The 19,228-nt window shown below is 49.1% G+C and overlaps 2 protein-coding genes and 1 pseudogene across 7 annotated transcripts in view; 1 reads left to right on the top strand and 2 right to left on the bottom strand.

Annotated features, from left to right (window-relative positions):
* IFT140 (intraflagellar transport 140) overlaps window positions 1-19,228 on the top strand; it is a 188,689-nt gene that overhangs the window by 70,898 nt on the left and 98,563 nt on the right. The gene's annotated exons all lie outside the window — the stretch shown is intronic.
* Window positions 1-19,228, bottom strand: part of CRAMP1 (cramped chromatin regulator homolog 1) — a 67,950-nt gene that overhangs the window by 22,392 nt on the left and 26,330 nt on the right. For all 6 annotated transcript variants that reach the window (XM_033429169.2, XM_033429170.2, XM_033429171.2 and 3 more), the window contains 2 exons: window positions 12,746-12,829; window positions 9,490-9,538 (listed from right to left, as the gene is read on the bottom strand). In XM_033429169.2, coding sequence (XP_033285060.1) covers window positions 9,490-9,538; window positions 12,746-12,829 — 133 coding nt within the window. The remainder of the gene's footprint in view (window positions 1-9,489; window positions 9,539-12,745; window positions 12,830-19,228) is intronic.
* Window positions 436-9,483, bottom strand: LOC117201505 (protein BUD31 homolog; annotated as a pseudogene).

Below are 19,228 nucleotides of genomic sequence, written 5' to 3'. Positions count from 1 at the left end.
CTTTTGTGCCAATACTACACTGTTTTGATTACTGTAGCTCTGTAGTATTGTCTGAAGTCTGGAAGAGTTATGCCTCCAGCTTTGTTCTTTTTCCTCAGGATTGCTTTGGCAATTCTGGGTCTTTTGTGGTTCCATGTAAATTTTAGGATTATTTGTTCTAGCTCTGTGAAAAATTGTCGTGGGTAATTTGATAGGGATCACAATAAATCTATAGATTGGTTTGCACAGTATGGCCATTTTAACTATATTAATTCTTCCAATCCAAGAGCATGGGATAACTTTCCATTTTCTTGAATCATTTTTTATTTGCTTTATCAGTGTTTTATAGTTTTCAACATATAAGTTTTTCACCTCCTTGGTCAGGTTTATTCCTAAGTTGTTTTATTTTTTTTTGGTGGGAGGGGTGTGATTTTAAACAGGATTTTTTTTTTTAAACTTTCTCTGATATTTCATTGTTAGGGTAAAGAAATGCAACAGATTTCTGTATATTAATCTTGTATCCTGCTACCTTACCGAATTCATTTATCAGTTCTAATAGTTTTTGTGCTGAGCCTTTAGGGTTTTCTACACAGAGAATCACGTCATCTGCATATAATGATAATTTTACCTCTTCCAATCTGGATACCTTTTATTTCTTTTTCTTGTCCAATTGCTGTGGCTAGGACTTACAATACTACGTTAATTAGAAGTGGTGAGAGTGGGCATCCTTGTCTTGTTCCAGAATTTAGCAGAAAGGCATTCAGCTTTTTGCCGTTTGGTATTATGCTGGCTGTGGGTTTGTCATAAATGGTTTTTATTATGTTGAGATATGTTCCCTCTATACCCACTTTGGTGACAGTCAAATGCTTTTTTTGCCATCTAGTGAGATGATCATGTGGTTTTTGTCTTTTCTTTTGTTGATGTGGTGAATCGCACTGACTGATTCTCATATGTTGAACCATCCTGTGACCCTGGGATGAATCCAACTTGATGGTGATGTATGATCTTTTTTATGTGTTGCTGGATTCAGTTTGCTCATATTTTGCTAAGAGTTTTTGCATCTAAATTTGTCAAAGATACTGGCCTGTAATTTTCTTTTTTGGTAGTGTCTTTGTCTGGTTTTGGTATCAGGGTGATGGTGGCTTCATAGATTGACTTTGGAAGTGTTCCCTCTTCAATCTTTTAGAAGCATTTGAGAAGAATAGGTCTAAGTTCTTTGTATGTTTGGTAGAATCCCCCAGTGAAGCCATCTGGTCCTGCACTTTTGTTTTGAGGGAGCTTTTTTATTACAGATTCTATTTCATTTCCAGTGATTGGTCTGTTCAAATTATCTGTTTCTTCTTGATTCAGTTTTGGTGGGCTATGTATACCTAGAAACTTGTCCATTTCTTCTAGGTTGTCCATTTTGTTGGAATGTACTGTTCATAATATTTTTTAATGATTTTTTATATTTCTGAGGTATCAGTTGTTATTTCTCCTCTTTCATTTCTTATTTTATTTGGCTCCCCTCTCTTTTCTTCTTGGTGAGCCTGCCAGAGGTTTGTCAATCTTGTTTGTCCTTTAAAAAAAAAACAGCTCTTGGTTTTACTGATTTTTTTTCTATTTTTAAATCTCTATTTACTTCCTCTCTGATCTTTATTATTCCTTCCTTCTACTGACTTTAGCTTTTGTTTGTTCTTCTTTTTCTAATTCTTTTAGGTGGTAGGTTAGGTTTACTTGGGATTTTTCTTGTTTTTTGAGGAAAGCCTGTATCACTATGAACTTTTCAGGACTGCTTTTGCTATAGATTTTGTATGGTTGTGTTTTCATTGTCTTGAGGGTTTTTTAAATTTTGTTTTTGTTTTTCCTCTTTGATTTCATCACTGACCCACTCGTTATTTCACAGCATGTTCTTTAGTCTCCGTGTAATCTTTTTTTTCTCATTTCTCTTTCTGTGGTTGATTTCTATTTCATGCTGTTGTGGTCAGAAAAGATGCCTGAAATAATTTCTATTCTCTTAAATTTGTTGAGGTTTGTTTTGTGTCCTACTATGTGGTCTACCCTAGAGAATGTTCCATGTACACTTAAAAAGAATGTATATTCTGGGTTTTTTTTAAATTAATGTCCTATAGATATCAATCAAGTCTAACTGTTCTACTGTGTCATTTAGGATCTCTGTTGCCTCACTGATTTTCTGTCTGGAAGATCTGTCCGTTGATGTCAGTGGGGTGTTAAAGTCTCCTACTATTATTGTACTCCCATTAATTTCTCCCTTTGTGTCTGTTAGTATTTGTTTTATGTATACAGGTGCTCCTATATTAGGTGCATATATATGTTAATGACTGTGAGATCTCCTTCTCGTACTGATCCTTTTACTGCTATATAGTGTCCTTCTTTCTCTCTCTTTGTGTTTTTTTTTTTTGGCTGCGCCATGTGGCTTGTGAGATCTTAGTTCCTCAACCAGGGATTGAACCTGGGCCACAGCAGTGAAAGCACCGAGTCCTAACCAATGGACAGCCAGGGAATTCCCTATGGCCTTTGTTTTAAAGTCTATTTTGTCTGAGTATTGCTATCCCTGCTTTCTTGTCATTTGCATTTGCATGAAATATCTTTTTCCATTCCCTCACTTTCAATCTATAACGTGTCTTTCTCTCTAAAGTGGGCAGTCTGTTGTAGGTTCTTGTTTTACTATCCAATCTGCCACTCTGTGTCTTTTGATCAGAACATTTAGTCCATTGACATTTAAAATAATTACTGACAAGTATGTATTTATTGCCATTTTAAACAGTGTTTTCCAGTTGACTTTGTATTTCTTTGTTCTTTTCTTCTTTTCGTTTTTCCTTTTGTGGCTTGATGGTTTTCTTTTGTATCATTCTTGAGTTCCTTTCTGTTTGGTTTTTGTGAATATACTGCATGTTTTTGATTTGTGGTTACCCTGGTTTTCAAGTATGTTAACCCATAACTGTATCTACTTGCTTTAAACTGGTAGTCATAGAAGCTCAAACACATTCTAAAAGATCCGCATTTTCTTACTTTCCTCCCCCATATTTTGTGATTGTGAGGTCTTATTTTACATCTTCATGTTTATCCTTTTGCTGTTCATTGTAGTTATAATCGCTTTCATAGAATTTTTTTATTATTTTTTAAATCTATGTGCTGGTGGGACTTCCCTGGTGGCACAGTAGTTAAGAATCCGCCTGACAATGCAGGGGAAATGGGATTGAGCCTGAAACAGGAAGATCTCACATGCCACGGAGCAACTAAGCCTGTGCGCCACAACTACTGAGCCTGCGCTCTAGAGCCCGTGTGCCGCAACTACTGAAGCCCGTGCACCCAGAGCCTGTGCTCCGCAACAAGAGAAGCCACCACAATGAGAAGCCCGTGCACCACAACGAAGAGTGGCCCCCGCTCACCACAACTAAAGAAAGCCGGCATGCAGCAACAAAGACCCAACACAGGCAGAGATAAATACATAAATAAATAAATAAATTTTAAATATATATATGTAATAGGATAAACTTGTTGTGGAGTTAGGGAACCGAGCAGCTTTAAAAAAATAAATAATAATCTATGTACTAGCTTATTTAAAGTGACCTTCAATCCTTTTATGTATTTCCCTTTCCTACTGTGATGTTTCCCTTTCCTATAGATTCTTGTTCTCTTTTATTTAGAGAAGACCTTTCAATATTCTTTTTAGGATAAGTTTAGTATTGCTGTATTCCTTTAGTTTTTGCTTGTCTGAGAAATTCTTTATCTCTCCTTCAGTTCTAAATGATAATCCTGCTGGGTAGAGTGTCCCTGGTTGCAGGTTTTTCCCTTTCAGGACTTTGAATTTATCTTGCCACTCCCTTCTGGCCTGCAAAAGTTTCTGTAGAGAAATCAGCTGATAGCCTTATGTGGGTTCCTTTGTAACTGACTGTTTTTCTCTTGCTGTCTTTACAATCCTCTCTTTAACTTTTTTTTTTTGCGGTACGTGGGCCTCTCACTGTTGTGGCCTCTCCCGTTGCAGAGCACAGGCTCCGGACGCGCAGGCTCAGCGGCCATAGCTCACAGGCCCAGCCACTCCGTGGCATGTGGGATCCTCCCGGACCGGGGCACAAACCCGTGTCCCCTGCATCAGCAGGCGGACTCTCAACCACTGCGCCACCAGGGAAGTACCCTCTTTAACTTTTGTCATTTTAACTATGATATGTCTTAGAGTAGGTCTGTTTGGGTTCATATTGTTTTGGACCCTCTGTGCTTCCTGTCCCTTGATACGTTTCCTTCTTTAGGTTTGGGAAGTTTTCAGCTATAATTTCTTCAAATACATTTTTGATCCCCTTTTCTCTTTCTTCTCCTTCTGGAATTCCTTTTATGCATAGATTGGCACACTTTATATTAATCCATAGATCTCATATGTTGCTTTCATTTTTTTTCATTTGTCTGTCTGCTGTTTTGATTGGGTGATTTCTGTTATTCTATCTTCCAGATCACTTATTCATTCTTCTACATTATTTAGTTGCTATTTACTGTCTTTAGCTCAGTTTTCATCTTGGTAATTGAGTTGTCTGATTTTGACTGGTTCCTCTTTATACTTTCTAGATCCTTATGACAGTGATCTACATTTCTAACAACAGTCTTTCTTAATTCCTTCAGCATTTTTATTACCTCCTTTTTGAGCTCGGGGTTTGGTAGACTAGAGAGGTCTGTTTCATCATTTGTTCTCTCAGAGGATTTCTCTTGTTCTTTTACTTTATTTTTTTAAAGATTTAAAAGTCTTATTTCTACAAATCACAGCTGATGAACATGAAACCTTCATACGTGGGCACCACTCTACAGGAACAGCTGTTCCCAGGAAAGGGGTGGCTTGACATGCAGAAACCTGCACAGTCCAAAGTCCAGGGCGGAGTGGGGTCAGGGGGCCCAAGGGCCTCTGCCAGAGCAGCCCCAGCAGCCACAGAGCATGCACTTGATGATCCGGTCCACTGACAGCTTATTTTGGGGTCCTGGCAAACGCAGTTTGTCCTCAAATCGGTGTTCCATGTCTGAATGCACCTCAGGCAGCATGATTTCTCATACACCTGCTTTTTCCGTTCTGCGATTAGGTTTTACCTGCATAGCCTTCTTTGATACAATACTCATATAGTTCTTTTTATGTCTTTCCGCTCTTAGAAGAGATCAAAAATATAGTGGGTTTTCTGGTAGTGGATCTTGAAGATGGGCCACAGAGATTCCACTTTCCTCTTTTCCTCATGAGGTTCTGTTTCAGCTTCTCTCATCTTTTGATCTAATTCATCCAATGTTGGCTCCATCAACTCCCAGTCATCTAGGGGAGCTTTCCAGCTTCTTCTGACTTTAGGCATTCTTCCCACAAGATAATTTGCAAAGATCTTAGTGTCTGTTTCCCAAGAGTATAACAGAAAGATCCCTGGTCTCTTCAGTTACAGACGTAGGTTCTTGTCCAGCTCTACCAATCAGTACATGACTTTGGGGAGATCACATTCCCTCTCTGGTCCTCAGTCTTATCAGAACCTCTGTCGCTGTCGGATGCCCCTTCTCTATCCTCTTGTTCTTTTAACTGGGAGTAGTTCCCCTGCTTTTTCATTTTACTTATATTTCTCCAGTTATCTGGACAAGAAAACTCCAGGAAGCCAGCTCCCCTGCCATTGTGTTAGGAGGGGAGATTCAGAGAGGATGGGAGTCTGCAGTGACCAAGGCCTCCACTGAGACCAAGTGCTTGAGTCTTAACTACCTCAACCCAGGGGAAATACAGGCAGCAGAGTACTCCCAGGGATGTGCTGATGAGGCTGGAGTGGGGGTGCGGGAGTGGGAACCAAGAACATCAAGTCAGTTCTTAATCACCTCCAAAGAAGGGTGCTGGGAACAAGTGGATGTTTCTGCCATCCATCCCAAACAAAACACAACAGTAGCAGGAAAGATTTAAAGAGCAGAGGGAGCCGTGTCACGTGGCACTTGTGTTTGTGATAACCACATTTTCCGTTAAACTGCTGTTTTGTGACTTCCTTTTTTTTTTTTTTTTTTAGTGAAATTGAACAGCCTCTGCTTTATGTAGAGAACCATTCCGAGGTTACGAGCCCCTTCCCTTTCTCACAAATGGAAGTTCTATGAGCAGCCTGAGGCTGGAGCCGGCACAGGTGAAGCCTGGCCCCAGTGCAGGCTGCAGAGGTGCACCTGCAGGAGAATCAGGTCCTGCCCTCTGTCAGATGGAACAATGCGGAGGGTCCTATTTGAATCCTCCACTAGTGTCACAAAACAAGCAACAGAGTAATCCCTCTATGTGCATGGGAGTCAGGCTTTCCTTTCTGATATGAGGTTCATTTTCTTCTCTGCAAAGTTACTTGATAAATCTAATAAGCATGTGCTAAGTTCTATGCTGCTGGGTCTGTGACCAATGTAATAAGATTCAACTTTAGAGCTTTTCTCAATTCATTTACTCCTTAATCCAATTCTGCAATTTTATAACAAAGGGAGAGTGACAGTTAACTGGAAAAGGTCTGCATGAGAGGCAGGAACAGGAAGTTAGTTAAATACTCAATGCTTTTTGGTCTTAAGTCAAGGAGTACTTTTCCACAGGCACCTTACTAATTTCCCCCATCTCTGTCTCACTTTTACAGGCCTTTTGCTTTGTTCTTAAAAACTGATGATGTGTTGGCGAAAGAACACACAGTAAATCAACAGAACAGAATTTCAAGTCTGGAAATAGACCCACATAGCACAGTCAACAGACCTGAGATGAAGGTGAAAAAGCAGCTAATGGAGGAAGGATGGACCCTCCAGCAGAGGGGGCCAAAACAACCGGACACCCACAGGCCACAAACTGAACCTTGGCATAAACATCACATCGTGTACAAAAGTTAATTCAGACTGGATTGTGGATTTATATGTCAGACCATAAAACTTTTAGAAGAAAACACAGGAAAAAACTTCATGACCTCAAGTTAAGCAACGACTTCTTAGATGTGACACTAAAACACAATCCATAAATGAAAAAGATGACAAACTGGACTTCATCACAGCTGAAAACGTCTACCCTTTGAAGGACACTGCTAAAGAGAGTGAGAAGGCGGGCCACAGACTGGGAGGAAAGATTGGCAAATCGCCTACCTGACAAAAGGCTTGTGTCTGGAATATATAAAGGACACTCAAACGCAATGGGCACAAGATTTGAAGAGGCACCTCACCAAAGAAGATACACAGATGGCCAGTGAGCATAACAATGGTGTTCAACATCACTAGTCCTCAGGGAAACGAAGTCAAAACCACAATGAGACACCCCTTCACCACTGGGTGAAGAACAGACTAAACACACCAAGTGTGAGGAGCACCCGGAACCCCACCTGGAAAGCAGGCTGGCAGCTCCTTATAAAGTCTGCATGTGCTCACGACCTCCTCCCCTGGGGATTTGCTCAGGCAAGATGAGGCAAAAAGCTGGAGGCCAATGCCGAGTCATTTACTCTCTGTAAACAGCCCGTGTCCCTCACTGGGGGTTGGATCAACAGACCACAGAACAGCCATACTAGGGACACTACTCCACAGAGGCATGGACCACAGACACACGCAGCCACATGGACAAATCTCAGGGTGTACTGCTGAGTGGAAGATGCCAACCTTGGAGGGCCACACACGGTACAATCTCACTGAGATGACATTCCGGGAAAGGTGTGTATGCACAACACTGCTCGAACATCTTAGACCCTGGAGCAAACATAGCTTCCACCTGATGGGCACAGGGCAGGTGTGAGGGTAGGAAGGAAGGCCAGATGCTAAAGCTGCAGCAGGTGAATAGGGAGGTGCAACAGACAACCCCCAGGGCTAAGGCTGGTGGCCTCTCTTCCTACTTGCCTCTGACCACCCCCCACACCTCTGGGAGGCTCCATGTGCCCAGTGGTACCAGCTGGCCAGGTCACCTTCACTCCTCGGCCGCTGGGGAGAATCACTGCTTTTTCACATGGCAGTGATACGTACAACCTAGTCACTCTCAGGCCTGGCTCCAAACTGATGGTAGTTCATAGACACAGAGCCTGGAGGGTCCAACATGAGCCTCTGTAAGGTCAGACGCTGGGCTGGAGCCAAAGCAGAAATGCACACAGTCAACCTGGCAGGGACTCAACCTGAGGGATGGGGGCTCGCTGGTCGTCCAACACCAGGCCGAGGGAGGAAAAAACTAGGGTGCAAGACAACGTCCCGCTGATGTAGCAGAGGCCAGGGAAACTTCCCAGGGATGGCTCGACCTACAGGACAGCTGGCCAACGAGCAGCAGGGGCCTGGGGATGGCGGGCGGGTCCGTCTAAGATGAGGAGTGGAGAGGTCCACGTGGGAGCGCAGAGGCTCTGATGGGGTGAGTGGGAGGGACAGGGTGGCTGCCAATGAGGACCCCACACCAGGTGAGAAATCCAGACCATGTAACGGGGGATGGTCAGGCTGTGACTTGGAGTCCAGCACAGCCGCAGTGCTGAGGGACTAGGCCACAGCAGCCATGAAAGAGGCAAGGGGCTGCGAGAGACGGACAGGCCCGCCTGCCATGCTTCCAGCTACTTGCAGAGAGGAGTGAGAGGCGCTGACTGAGAGACCCTCAGAGTGCAAGGTCGGGGGCATCCTTCCCAGGAAAAGATGCTGGAGGCTTCCAGCTGGAACACAGGAAATATCCAGGCCGTAATGGGACTTGTACGTCGAGGCAGAGAAATGGGGGACAAGTCAGATCTGGGATCCTTCACCCAGAAAAGGTAACAGAGGCCCTGGGAAGAGTTAAAGTAGCCAAAGGAGAGGGTGCAGGGACAGGAGAGCCTGGGGGCAGTGCCGGGACAGCCCCAGGAGGGCGGTTCCGGAAGCTGGAGAGCAGCTCAGGGTCAGACACCTGGCTGGTGCCCAGGGACCTACTAGCAAGGCTGTCAGAGTGCAGGGGGCAGCGGGAAAGCCAAAGGGCCACTGGGCAACTCAAGGACAGGGCACCGTGGCTTTTCCATGCAGCAAGTCCTGGTACGGCCTCTCTGGGGCAGAAACGGTCACAGCAGTCAGGTCAGAGCTGCGTGGGGGTCCCCAGTGGTTTTGTGTGATCAGGAGGCCAGGAGTGTGAGAGCAGAACAGAGTCAGACTCAGCTTGACCTCGAGAGGCACAAGGAGGAACGGCAGGCAGAGGAAGCGCGGGAGGACCAGAAACATGCACCAGGAAGGCCGGGAGGGCAGGCCTTCTAGAAGCAAAGGAGACCCCCACACCATGAAATGCACAAGGTTGAGGAAAAGAGTGAGACAGTGAGAAGGTGAGGGCTGAGTGGAGACCCGCAGAAGAACAAGGACGGGGCCCCCAGGACGGGGAGAAGCTGGGGGCAGGTCAATCAGTTCCCCGGGCTGGCCACCTCCTCACGGGCAGATGCTTAACTGTGAGGGTGTCAGGGCTAACTCTGAGGACTTCAGGATTTAATGGTCCTCACTGAGAAAAGTGGAGAAAACTGCACATATTTCGAGGTCTATATTTGAGAGAAAAGTGCAAATTCCCACAAGGAGCCGGCCTGCCTCACACACAGCTCTACTCACCCAGCCTGAATGAGCTCATTCAGCTTCGTGGCGTTCTTGTCGTCCATGCCTTTGATGGAAAAACAAACACACGTGAACATCAAGTAGTCAGGAGCGAAGCCCAGCAAGACCTCACATAATAATCTCCAACGCAGACTCCAAACCACTCAATGGGGTAGTCAAGGTCTTCCACAGTTAAGACCCCATGTTAGCTGCAGGCCCTCCCCCAGGGCCCGCACACGTCACCTGTGCTGAGAGCACTGTCTTTGCCCACCTGGACATCCTCGGGGAGGGGACCACTCCCACCTCTGCACAGCTCATCACGCCTCCAAACCCCCGCCCCAGCCCCCCTGCCGCGCTGGACTGCCACTCGCCCCAGTCAGAGACTCCCCTTTCTCCGGGCCCACCTTGCCCCACGCACTCTTGTCCTGCGTGGCTCCTGGGTTACCTGTGGGCGCGCCTCCGTCAGCTCTGAACTACGGACTGACACCCTGCGTGTTTACTAGAGCAGACGCTCCTTTCCTCTGCCCCACCCCCCACTCATTGCTGCCCTCAGGACACGCGAGATAGGAAGTGTAGTAATCAGGTAAAAGGAGGATGGAGGTGGTACATATGTGCAGGCCACTGTGAGATTCTTTGAACCCTGCTGAATATTTGGGGAATAAAACACAACGGGCCACAAACACGCAGCCAGGCTGAAAACCAAAGACAAGGACAAAACCTTAAAAGCAGGCGGAGAAAAACAACGCATCCCCTACAGAGGAGAAAGGACATAAATGGCCAGTGACCTCTCAGCCATGAAGAAAAAACTGTCATCAAAATCCCACATCCGGCAAAAATACCTTTTAAGAACAAAGATGAAATAAAGACTTTTCAGATAAATGATAATGGAAAGAATTCACAGCCGGCACAGAGGCATGGTGAGAAAGCCTGAAGGAAGCCCAGCAGGCTGAAGGGACATGTGCCAGATGGAAACGGATCTTCAGGAAACAGTGCTTGGCACCAGGGAGGGCAAACGCAGACCCCATCCCTAAACAAGCCAGATGCAACCCTGCCCTCCAACAGCATGGACCACACAAGCACAGTCAGCGTAAGTGACCGCTGGGGCTATGTGTGAGCATGTGACACTAGAGCCAGCCTGTCGGGGACGTTCATGGACCTGTGAGCTGAGACCAAAGGGGAGGGAAGGGCCCACAGGTCCTGCATCCGGCAGCCTGGAGGGACAGAGTGACAGACAGAAGGCCCGGAGGGTGGGACCACCACAACTTCGGGGTTCAAGTCACCAGATGGGAGCACCATGCAAGCAACCTCCCTTTGAAGAGAAGCCATTTCAACCAACTGGTGAGGACTGCAGACAGCCAAGGTCTTCCCCGGCCTGTCCTGATACCCGCATGGCACCAGGCCTGGGGCAAAGTGTGACTTGTCACTCAATAGCCCAGGAGGCTTGAATGGTCATCCGTTTCCATCGAAACTGAGGGTCCTCAGGCCCTTTTCAAGGGGGAACGCCGCCCAGCTCACGCAGCTGCTGTGACACAAGGTGAGGTGTGTCAAAGGACCAGGAACCCAGCAGAGACTCAGTCTATGTCTTAAGAATTGGATGTCTGGAGACCTCAGTTACAAAAAGTATGTTAACAAAGAGCACGCTCTGACCACTGGAGCTCAGACACGTGTTCCCAGTAGCCCAGAAAAGGCTACCACTGTGTGCAGGGCACGTGGACAACTGCCCATCCCAGCGAGCTCCTTCCCCCACAAACCTTCACCAAAGGACACAATAGTGTCCCAGCAGGTGGATCAGTGGGTGGGTGCAGTGGGGGCTCAGAATGAGGGCCCCACCAGGGTGGAGTGCTGTGAAGCAGCTTTGGGAGCCCCAAGCCCAGGTGGGGCCTCACGGGGATGTGCGTGCGTGTGTGTGTATGTGTGTGTGTGTGTGTGCATATGTGTGTACACGTGCACTTGAGTGCTGCTGGACCAAGAGGGACTAACCAGGTGTCACCAGCAGGAGCAGATGAGCTGGAGGGGACGCCAGGCAGGAAGACGTGTTGAAGTCCAAGTGCAGAGGCCCCTTGGGTCGGGGGACCCAGGTGACACCCCAAGGGTAACAGGAAGCTGACAAGAGGATGAGGCCTGCCTCCTGTGGGGAGCACTCGGGCTGGGATGCTGGGATGTGGGAGATGGAGGACGGGGCCCCAGCATGTTGCCAGGACCAGGAGCATTTTAGGGCAAGGACAGAGAGGAGGATGGACAAGGAAGCAGGGATTCCAGGGGGTGGGGCCCCAGAGCCCCCTCAACAGCACTCAAAGCAGGAGCCGGGGGTTTGTTTAAGTAAGTCGTCAGCCTGCAGGAGCATGGGGTGGGGAGCCAGGCCGCCTGTCCCTTCCTTCAGAGGCTCCTGGACTTCTTGCCTGTTTCAGGAAGGGCGGGTCACCCAGGGAATGCCCACCCTGCCCGCCCTCCTGCCCGGCTATGACGTGTTAGGTGACAGCTTACAATCATCTCATAGTGTCTCATTTAATCTTCAGAGTGGCCCTGCGGGTGTGTGCCCTTCCAACCCACGTGACAGGCGGACAACTGGGGGCTGGAGAGGCGAGGCTGAGGCCTCTTGTCTGTGGTCACATGCGGAGGCCAGAGCACCTGTGCATCTAAAAGGAATCTAGTTACAAGGAGATGCTCAGAGCAAGGCAAAGGGAGGGGCCCAGACCCTTCAGTGTACCAGGGTCGGGAAAGGCCAGAAAGTGGGGGCTGTTCTAGGTCAAGACTCAAGAGACACAGCAGCTGTGAGCGGGCACTGTTCCCGATAGGCATGCCCTGCCTGGCATGGTGGGACGCACTGGGAGATCTGAGTTTGGACAGGATACCAGGTGAGGCTGTGGTACCCACTTGATAAATCTTAAATGTGCTTGCTGGGCATGCAGGAGAATGTCGTTGTTCACCGGGGCCAATGGCTGAGGGGTTTAGAGGGGGCTCAGACGGCTGCAACTTACAGTCACACAGCTGAGCAAGAAAAAATGCAAGTGTGTGGAGGAGGGACAGGAACGGGAGAGACAGTAACACAAACAAGCCCAAGGTTCAGGACCCATGAATCTAAATGATGGTATGTGGGGGTTGTTACGTTCTCCTTCGATTTTTCGGTATATTAAAACGTTCTGTGCGTTAAAATGTTTTCAAAATGTAAGTCGGAGAGAAAACAGAAGAGCCCCCAGTACTAAAACTCCAACTGTAAGAGGATAGCAGGCAGGCCCTGCCGGGAGGAGGCCACCCCTGAACAAAGGGTACTCACAGCCCCCGATCTTCTTGCGCAGCTCCCCATAGCAGATCAGGCCATACAGCTCCTGGGACGACTTCTTCAGCCCGCGAGAGAACACTGAAAATGAGGAAAGGTTGCGGCTTTAGAAGGAGAAAACACAGATGTGCGGGGCTTGCCCAGCTTGTGCACACCAGGGTGCTGGGGGACACTTCTTGGCTTTGACCACTGCACCATGGACCATGGGGCGTTAACATCAGGGGATACTGGGCAGAGTACATGGCAACATGGTGCTGTTTTTGCAATTTTCAAAATAAAAAGTTAAAAGAGAAAAAGGGGGTGGTTTAGAAAACTAGTCGTAACAGGCACAGCAATTTCCCCAGAGAGGAAAACGGGACGTCCAGCATGGCCGGCTTCCGCGAGGCAGAGGAGGGTCAGGACCACCTTCTCTGTGCACAGAACCCACCCAAGCTCAACGAGGGGCTGGCAGCACTGGAACCAAGGAGGCCCACCTCTCATGCCTCCTGGGACGACAGACAACTCGCCCCAGGCCTGGGGCCAGAAGGAAGAGGAAATGTGGCTTGAGTGCTCCGGACGCCCCCTTGCTTGTCAGCAGCAGACCACAGCGTGATTTGGGAGGCAACACCCAGGGTTAAGCCAGCCCATGTATAGCCTGCTCGTGGCTGGAGGAGACCACATCACCAGGTATGAGCAGAAGTGCTGAGGGAGGCTCCAGAGGCTCTGTAACAGACTGATTCGGCCCCGATGCCCGCCCTGGACACCTACCTGCAGGCGTCTCTGACGCCAGGAAAGAAATCCTCACGTGCTCAAGCCACTGTTACCTTCAGTGTATTGTGTGAAGCCAAGCCTGACGGTGCCTTGTAAGTCTGGTTACTGCCCAGTTGGCCCCTTTCTGATCATCTCACAGGGCAGTGACCACTGCCATGTGTCCCTCTCACAACTGTTCTCTCCCCAGAGACCCCCTTTCAAAGATTTGGCTGTGTGTGATTACAACAATAGGAAAGGAAAAGAAAAGTATATTAGTAAATAGAAAGTAAAGTTCTGAATGAATGACCTAAAACAAGGATTCTGAACTAGCCTCTGAGGAGCCTGGGGCTCTGCTAAGATCACACGCCAGCCATTCCCGAAGGTTCTCCTGAGAGAAAGACTGACAGTCTCAGCAGACTCTTACAGGGACCGCTACTCGGGAAACTTACGATCCACTATGCAGTCGATAAACAAATGTGGGCTTTCAGACAATGGAACAGTACTCAGCCACACAAAGGAATGAACGGACCCTACAAAAGCCTAACACACCGTACAACCTGGAAGCACCTGGAAAACGTCATGCTCAGTGAAAGAAACCGGACACTAAAGGCCCCGCATTGTATGACTCCACTGATATGAAGCGTCCAGGAGAGACAAAGATCTGTGGCTCCGTGGTTGCCGGGGCTGGGGGAGGGGCTGCAAAACAGCTGCACAGCGTGGAACCCAGTGTGACCACCAGTGCAGCACCAAGAGGCGGGCAGGCCTCTGGCCTCACACGGTCAACCGGCTGCCACCAGCTCTGAAAGGTGATCAGGACCAGCGAGAGACCTCGGTGCAGCCCTCGGCTCAACAGAAAGAAGGCACTTCCCATGGGGCCACACCGGGACACCAAGGGCATGTGGGTCAGGCAGAAGACACTGCAGAGGGGCTTCCCTGGTGGCACAGTGGTTAAGAATCCGCCTGCCTATGCAGGGGACAAGGGTTCGAGCCCCGATCTGGGAAGATCCCACATGCCACAGAGCAACTAAGCCCATGTGCCACAACTACTGAGCCTGCACTCTAGAGCCTGTAAGCCACAACTACTGAGCCTGTGTGCTGCAACTACTGAAGCCCATGTGCCTAGAGCCCATGCTCTGCAACAAGAGAAGCCACTGCAATGAGAAGCCTGTGTACTGCAATGAAGAGTAGCCCCGGCTCACTGCAACTAGAGAAAGCCCAAGCGCAGCAACGAAGACCCAACGCAGCCAAAAATAAATAAATTTTTTTTAAAAAGTTTAAAAAAAGAAGACACTGCAGAGAAGGGAGAATGGCGCCAGCGGGGCTGACCCTGCAGAGCTAACTGTGGAACTGAGGGCAGCTGATGCATCCACCCTTCATCCAAGTTGGAAAAAGGGCTGAAGGGGAATGATACCTCCAGTGGGGGAGGGGAGTTTAGGAGGCTGTCCAGCAGGGGGAGGTGATAAAAATGCCCAGGAAAGACACAACCACTCTAGATGTCCCACAGAGCCCAGTGTGGCCGCCCTGCGACACGCCTCTGGACCTCAGGGCAGACGATGCACCACGTCCACACCGGGAGCCTGGGTGGTCCACTCTGCCCATAGCCTGGTGGCGGTGAAAGCACAGAACGTGCTAGAGCACGGCTCCAGGAATGACCCCCCACCGCCTGATCTCCAGGTAGCTTCCTACCCCCTTCCTCTTCTCGTGTTGCTGAGGCCTTCACATTGGAAGTGAGTGTTTCGAGACCAGCCAAAGCAGATGAAAGACCTGCTCTCGTGGAATGACTTTCAGAAAGAACAGACTATGTAACAACAAAAAAGAGAAATGCGGAAGACAGAGAAAGAGCCAAACAGCTAAAACTCGTTTCTGCGTGTCAGCCTGGAGGGAGGGAGGGTGTTCGTGATGATGACAGATATTAACAACAGCACACTGGACTCGACAGGACCAGAGTCGATATTTTCAAATCAACTAGGGATGTGAGCAACAGTCTGAGCTAAGGATGGGCACAGCCAGCAGAAACACAGACTCCGTGGAGACGGCCTGACAAAGAACAAAATGCTGCCAACTTGCCACAAAGCACCACAGCCATCGAGAGGCTTACGTTCATGGCCACGTGGACACTGAGAGCACACGCGCATGCACCCACGCGCACGTGCACACGCACACACACCAGTAGCAAAAGACTTGTGGGTCAGACCGAGGGACTGCTGCAAAGCATGGAAACTGAGCGCCCACTTCCCAGGGTCCCTAGAAGGAGCAGCAACATCACTACACAGATATGGCACTAGAAGAGGTTGGAGCCACCATTCTCTTTGTGTTGTATCTTCCTCATCAAGATGTCAGGCTGGACGGGCGGCCCCTGAAGCAGAAGGCTTTTAAGCAGGAAAGATACTTTAAAAAGACTCGTGAGAAGCACAAGGATTTAACTGGCCAGAGAGAACCTCGGTGGGGTCATAAACTCAGCAGAAAGCAGGCACTGCACGTGGGGCCTCGCATGAAACAGGACTTGCCCAGAGCAACATGCACTCGTCTGTCAGGTACTCCTTTCTGCCTTTGTCATGGGCAGAACCAGATGGGAAATGCAGGGAGAGGCACACAGACCCCCAGGACAGAGGGCCGGACACGCACCTTCCGGGAGGGTTGTCAGACAGTGCTGTGACGGGATGTTCACAATGAGACAATTAGCAGTAACGTTAGTATAATTTTACCACAATTGTGTGAATTTATCTGAAGAAGAGTGCTATATGAATAAAGATATCCACCCTGTGTTATTTAAAAACACTATAAGTGACTTCCAAATCCAAAAGGAAAGGTAAAATGTATTCATTTGTAGTATCTCCACTCAAACAAATAAATTTAATAAAAAACACATGGAGGGCTCCCCTGGTGGCGCAGTGGTTGAGAATCTGCCTGCCGATGCAGGGGACACGGGTTCGAGCCCTGGTCTGGGAGGATCCCACATGCCGCGGAGCAACTGGGCCCGTGAGCCACAACTACTGAGCCTGCGCATCTGGAGCCTGTGCTTCACAACGAGAGGCCGTGACAGTGAGAGGCCCGCACACCGCGATGAAGAGTGGCCCCCGCTCGCCACAACTGGAAAAAGCCCTCGCACAGAAATGAAGACCCAACAGAGCCAAAAATAAATAAATAAATAATGTGTGTGTGTATATATATATATATATACACACACACACACACACACACACACACACACACACACACACCACACGGAGGGACTTCCCCGGTGGTCCAGTGGTTAAGAATCCACCTTCCTACGCAGGGGACGCAGGTTCAAGCCCTGGTCAGGGAACTAAGATCTCACATGCCATGCCACAACTACTAAGCCCACGTGACACAAACAGAAAGAAGCCCGTGCACCACAATGAAAGATACTGCATGCCGCTACTAAGACCTGATGCAGCCAAATAAAAAAAATTAATTAATTAATTAATTAAAGAACTGATCACCAAGCATTAGGTTAAGAAAACTTACTAATACTGAAAAAACTAAAACAGATGTCATTTAAAAAACAAACACATGGAGAAATTCTACATCGACATGAAAAGGTGGTGTGAAAACAGTACTTGTAAGGCAGACAAAAGTCAGGAGACAGAGCGAGAGGGGTACAATGGGAAGAGGATGCTGCCTGGACTTGGACCTCCACTCCCCGCATCGTTGGAGTGGACAGGGGCCAGGGCCTCCACTGCCGAGCCGGGGCTTTCTCCTCCACCCGATCAAGCGCATTACAGGCACCTCCAGGGAAGAGCATGCCACGTGCCCAACCACAGGCGGCAGTGGGGACAAGAGAGGATTCAGGGGAGGATTTCTGGGACAACTGACACAGGAGCTGAGTCCTGGTGAACAGGTTAGGGAGGACGACCAGGTGGGAGTGGCAGGAGTGTGGCAGGAGTCAAGGTGTGAAGGAAAGTGCAGGTAAGGAGGCAGGTGACTCCATTGCCGGGGCCGTGGCAGGTCATGGTGCGGGTCTCTGGTGGGGCAGAGGAAGGGGGCTCAGGCAAGGGAGCGGCCGGGCAGATGAACATTTTGTGTGGATCTCACAGCTCAAAGGCTGGGTTACGAAGGGCAGGACCAGCAGCACTGGTCTAGGGCAGGACCAAGGCAGGCCAGGTAGTGAGAACAGATCTGAGAAGCTCGGAGTAGAACCAGAAACACTGATAGGTGAGTAAGAGGTGCCCCCAAAGATTCAAAGGGAAATACATTCAGGGGACAGTGTCGTAGGACAGAACCAGATGGGGATTCCCTGGCGGTCCAGTGGTTAGGACTCTGCGCTTTCACTGCTGGGGCCGGGGTTCAGTCCCTGGTCAGGGAACTAAGATCCTGCAAGCCATGTGGCATGGCCAAAAAAAAAAAAAAAAAAGACAGAAGCAGATGGGAAATGCAGTGACCATAACAACCATCACCAGACCCTGCGACCTCCCAGTCCCTGAGAGGCCTAGTGCTGGCCGATGGCAGGGAGGAAGGACTTCTCCAGGGCAGAGGACAGCAAATCGCAGGCCAGATCTGGCCCAAGGGCTCTCTTTTTAAACAGGCAAATGCAGCAACATGTGCTCCTCTATGTATTATCCACAATGAGCTAGAAAGCAGAGTGAAGTGGTTTCAATAAAGACCATAAAACCCCAAAGCCAAAAGTATCTATATTCACCATCTGACCTTTTACAGAAAAAGACAGCTTGAATCACTGTCTCTGGGCTTTTCTAAGGCCAGAGGAGGAATCCCTGGCCCTGGCATCCCGACCTAAGGGAAAGCCAGCGAAGAGAGCCAGATGGGTCAGCGGGGGGAGGCTAGGACACACTGACTGGCCAAGAGAACACCTGCAGGGTACAGACAAAGGTACAAAGGGGAGTAACGTGACCACAGCAACCACGATTAATCTGGATCAGAACTGATGTTATTTGGAGGGTGTGTCAGAAATCAGTGCAGTCAGTGGAAGCACACATGTGGAGAGACCGATCGACGAGAGAAGCAGCAGGAGTGACACAGACACAGGATTCTCCTGGCGTGCAGACACAGGAGGCAGCAATTCCTCCCCGTAGGACAGAGGTGCTCTGAGCAGGAAGTCAGAACCGCACCTGGCGATGACCTAGACTAATGAATTAAAGATGGAGCCACGGATCTAGGGGAAGATGGCGGAAGAGTAAGACGCGGAGATTACCTTCCTCCCCACAGATACATCAGAAATACATCTACAGGTGGAACAACCCCTACAGAACACCTATTGAATGCTGGCAGAAGACCTCAGACCTCCCAAAAGGCAAGAAACTCCCCATGTACCTGGGCTGGGCAAAAGAATAAAGAATAAACAGAGACAAAAGAATAGGGACGGGACCTGCACCAGTGGGAGGGAGCCGTGAAGGAGGAAAGGTTTCCACACACTAGGAGCCCCTTCGAGGGCGGAGACTGCGGGTGGCGGAGGGGGGAAGCTTCGGAGCCGCGGAGGAGAGCGCAGCAACAGGGATGCGGAGGGCAAAGCGGAGAGATTCCGGCACAGAGGATCAGGGCCAACCGGCACTCACCAGGCTGGGAGGCTTGCCTGCTCACCCGCCGGGGCAGGCGGGGCTGGGGGTTGAGGCTCGGGCTGCGGTCGGAGCGCCAGGATGGGGTTGGCGGTGTGAACACAGCCTGCAGGGGGTTAGTGCACCACGGCTAGCCTAGCCGGGAGGGAGTCCAGGAAAAAGTCTGGAGCTGCTGAAGAGGCAAGAGACTTTTTCTTTCCTCTTTGTGTCCCAGTGCTCG

This window comes from Orcinus orca, chromosome 16 (assembly GCF_937001465.1).
Source record: "Orcinus orca chromosome 16, mOrcOrc1.1, whole genome shotgun sequence".
Classification (NCBI taxonomy): Eukaryota; Metazoa; Chordata; class Mammalia; order Artiodactyla; family Delphinidae; genus Orcinus; species Orcinus orca.
This window is presented reverse-complemented; position numbering and strand designations above follow the sequence as displayed.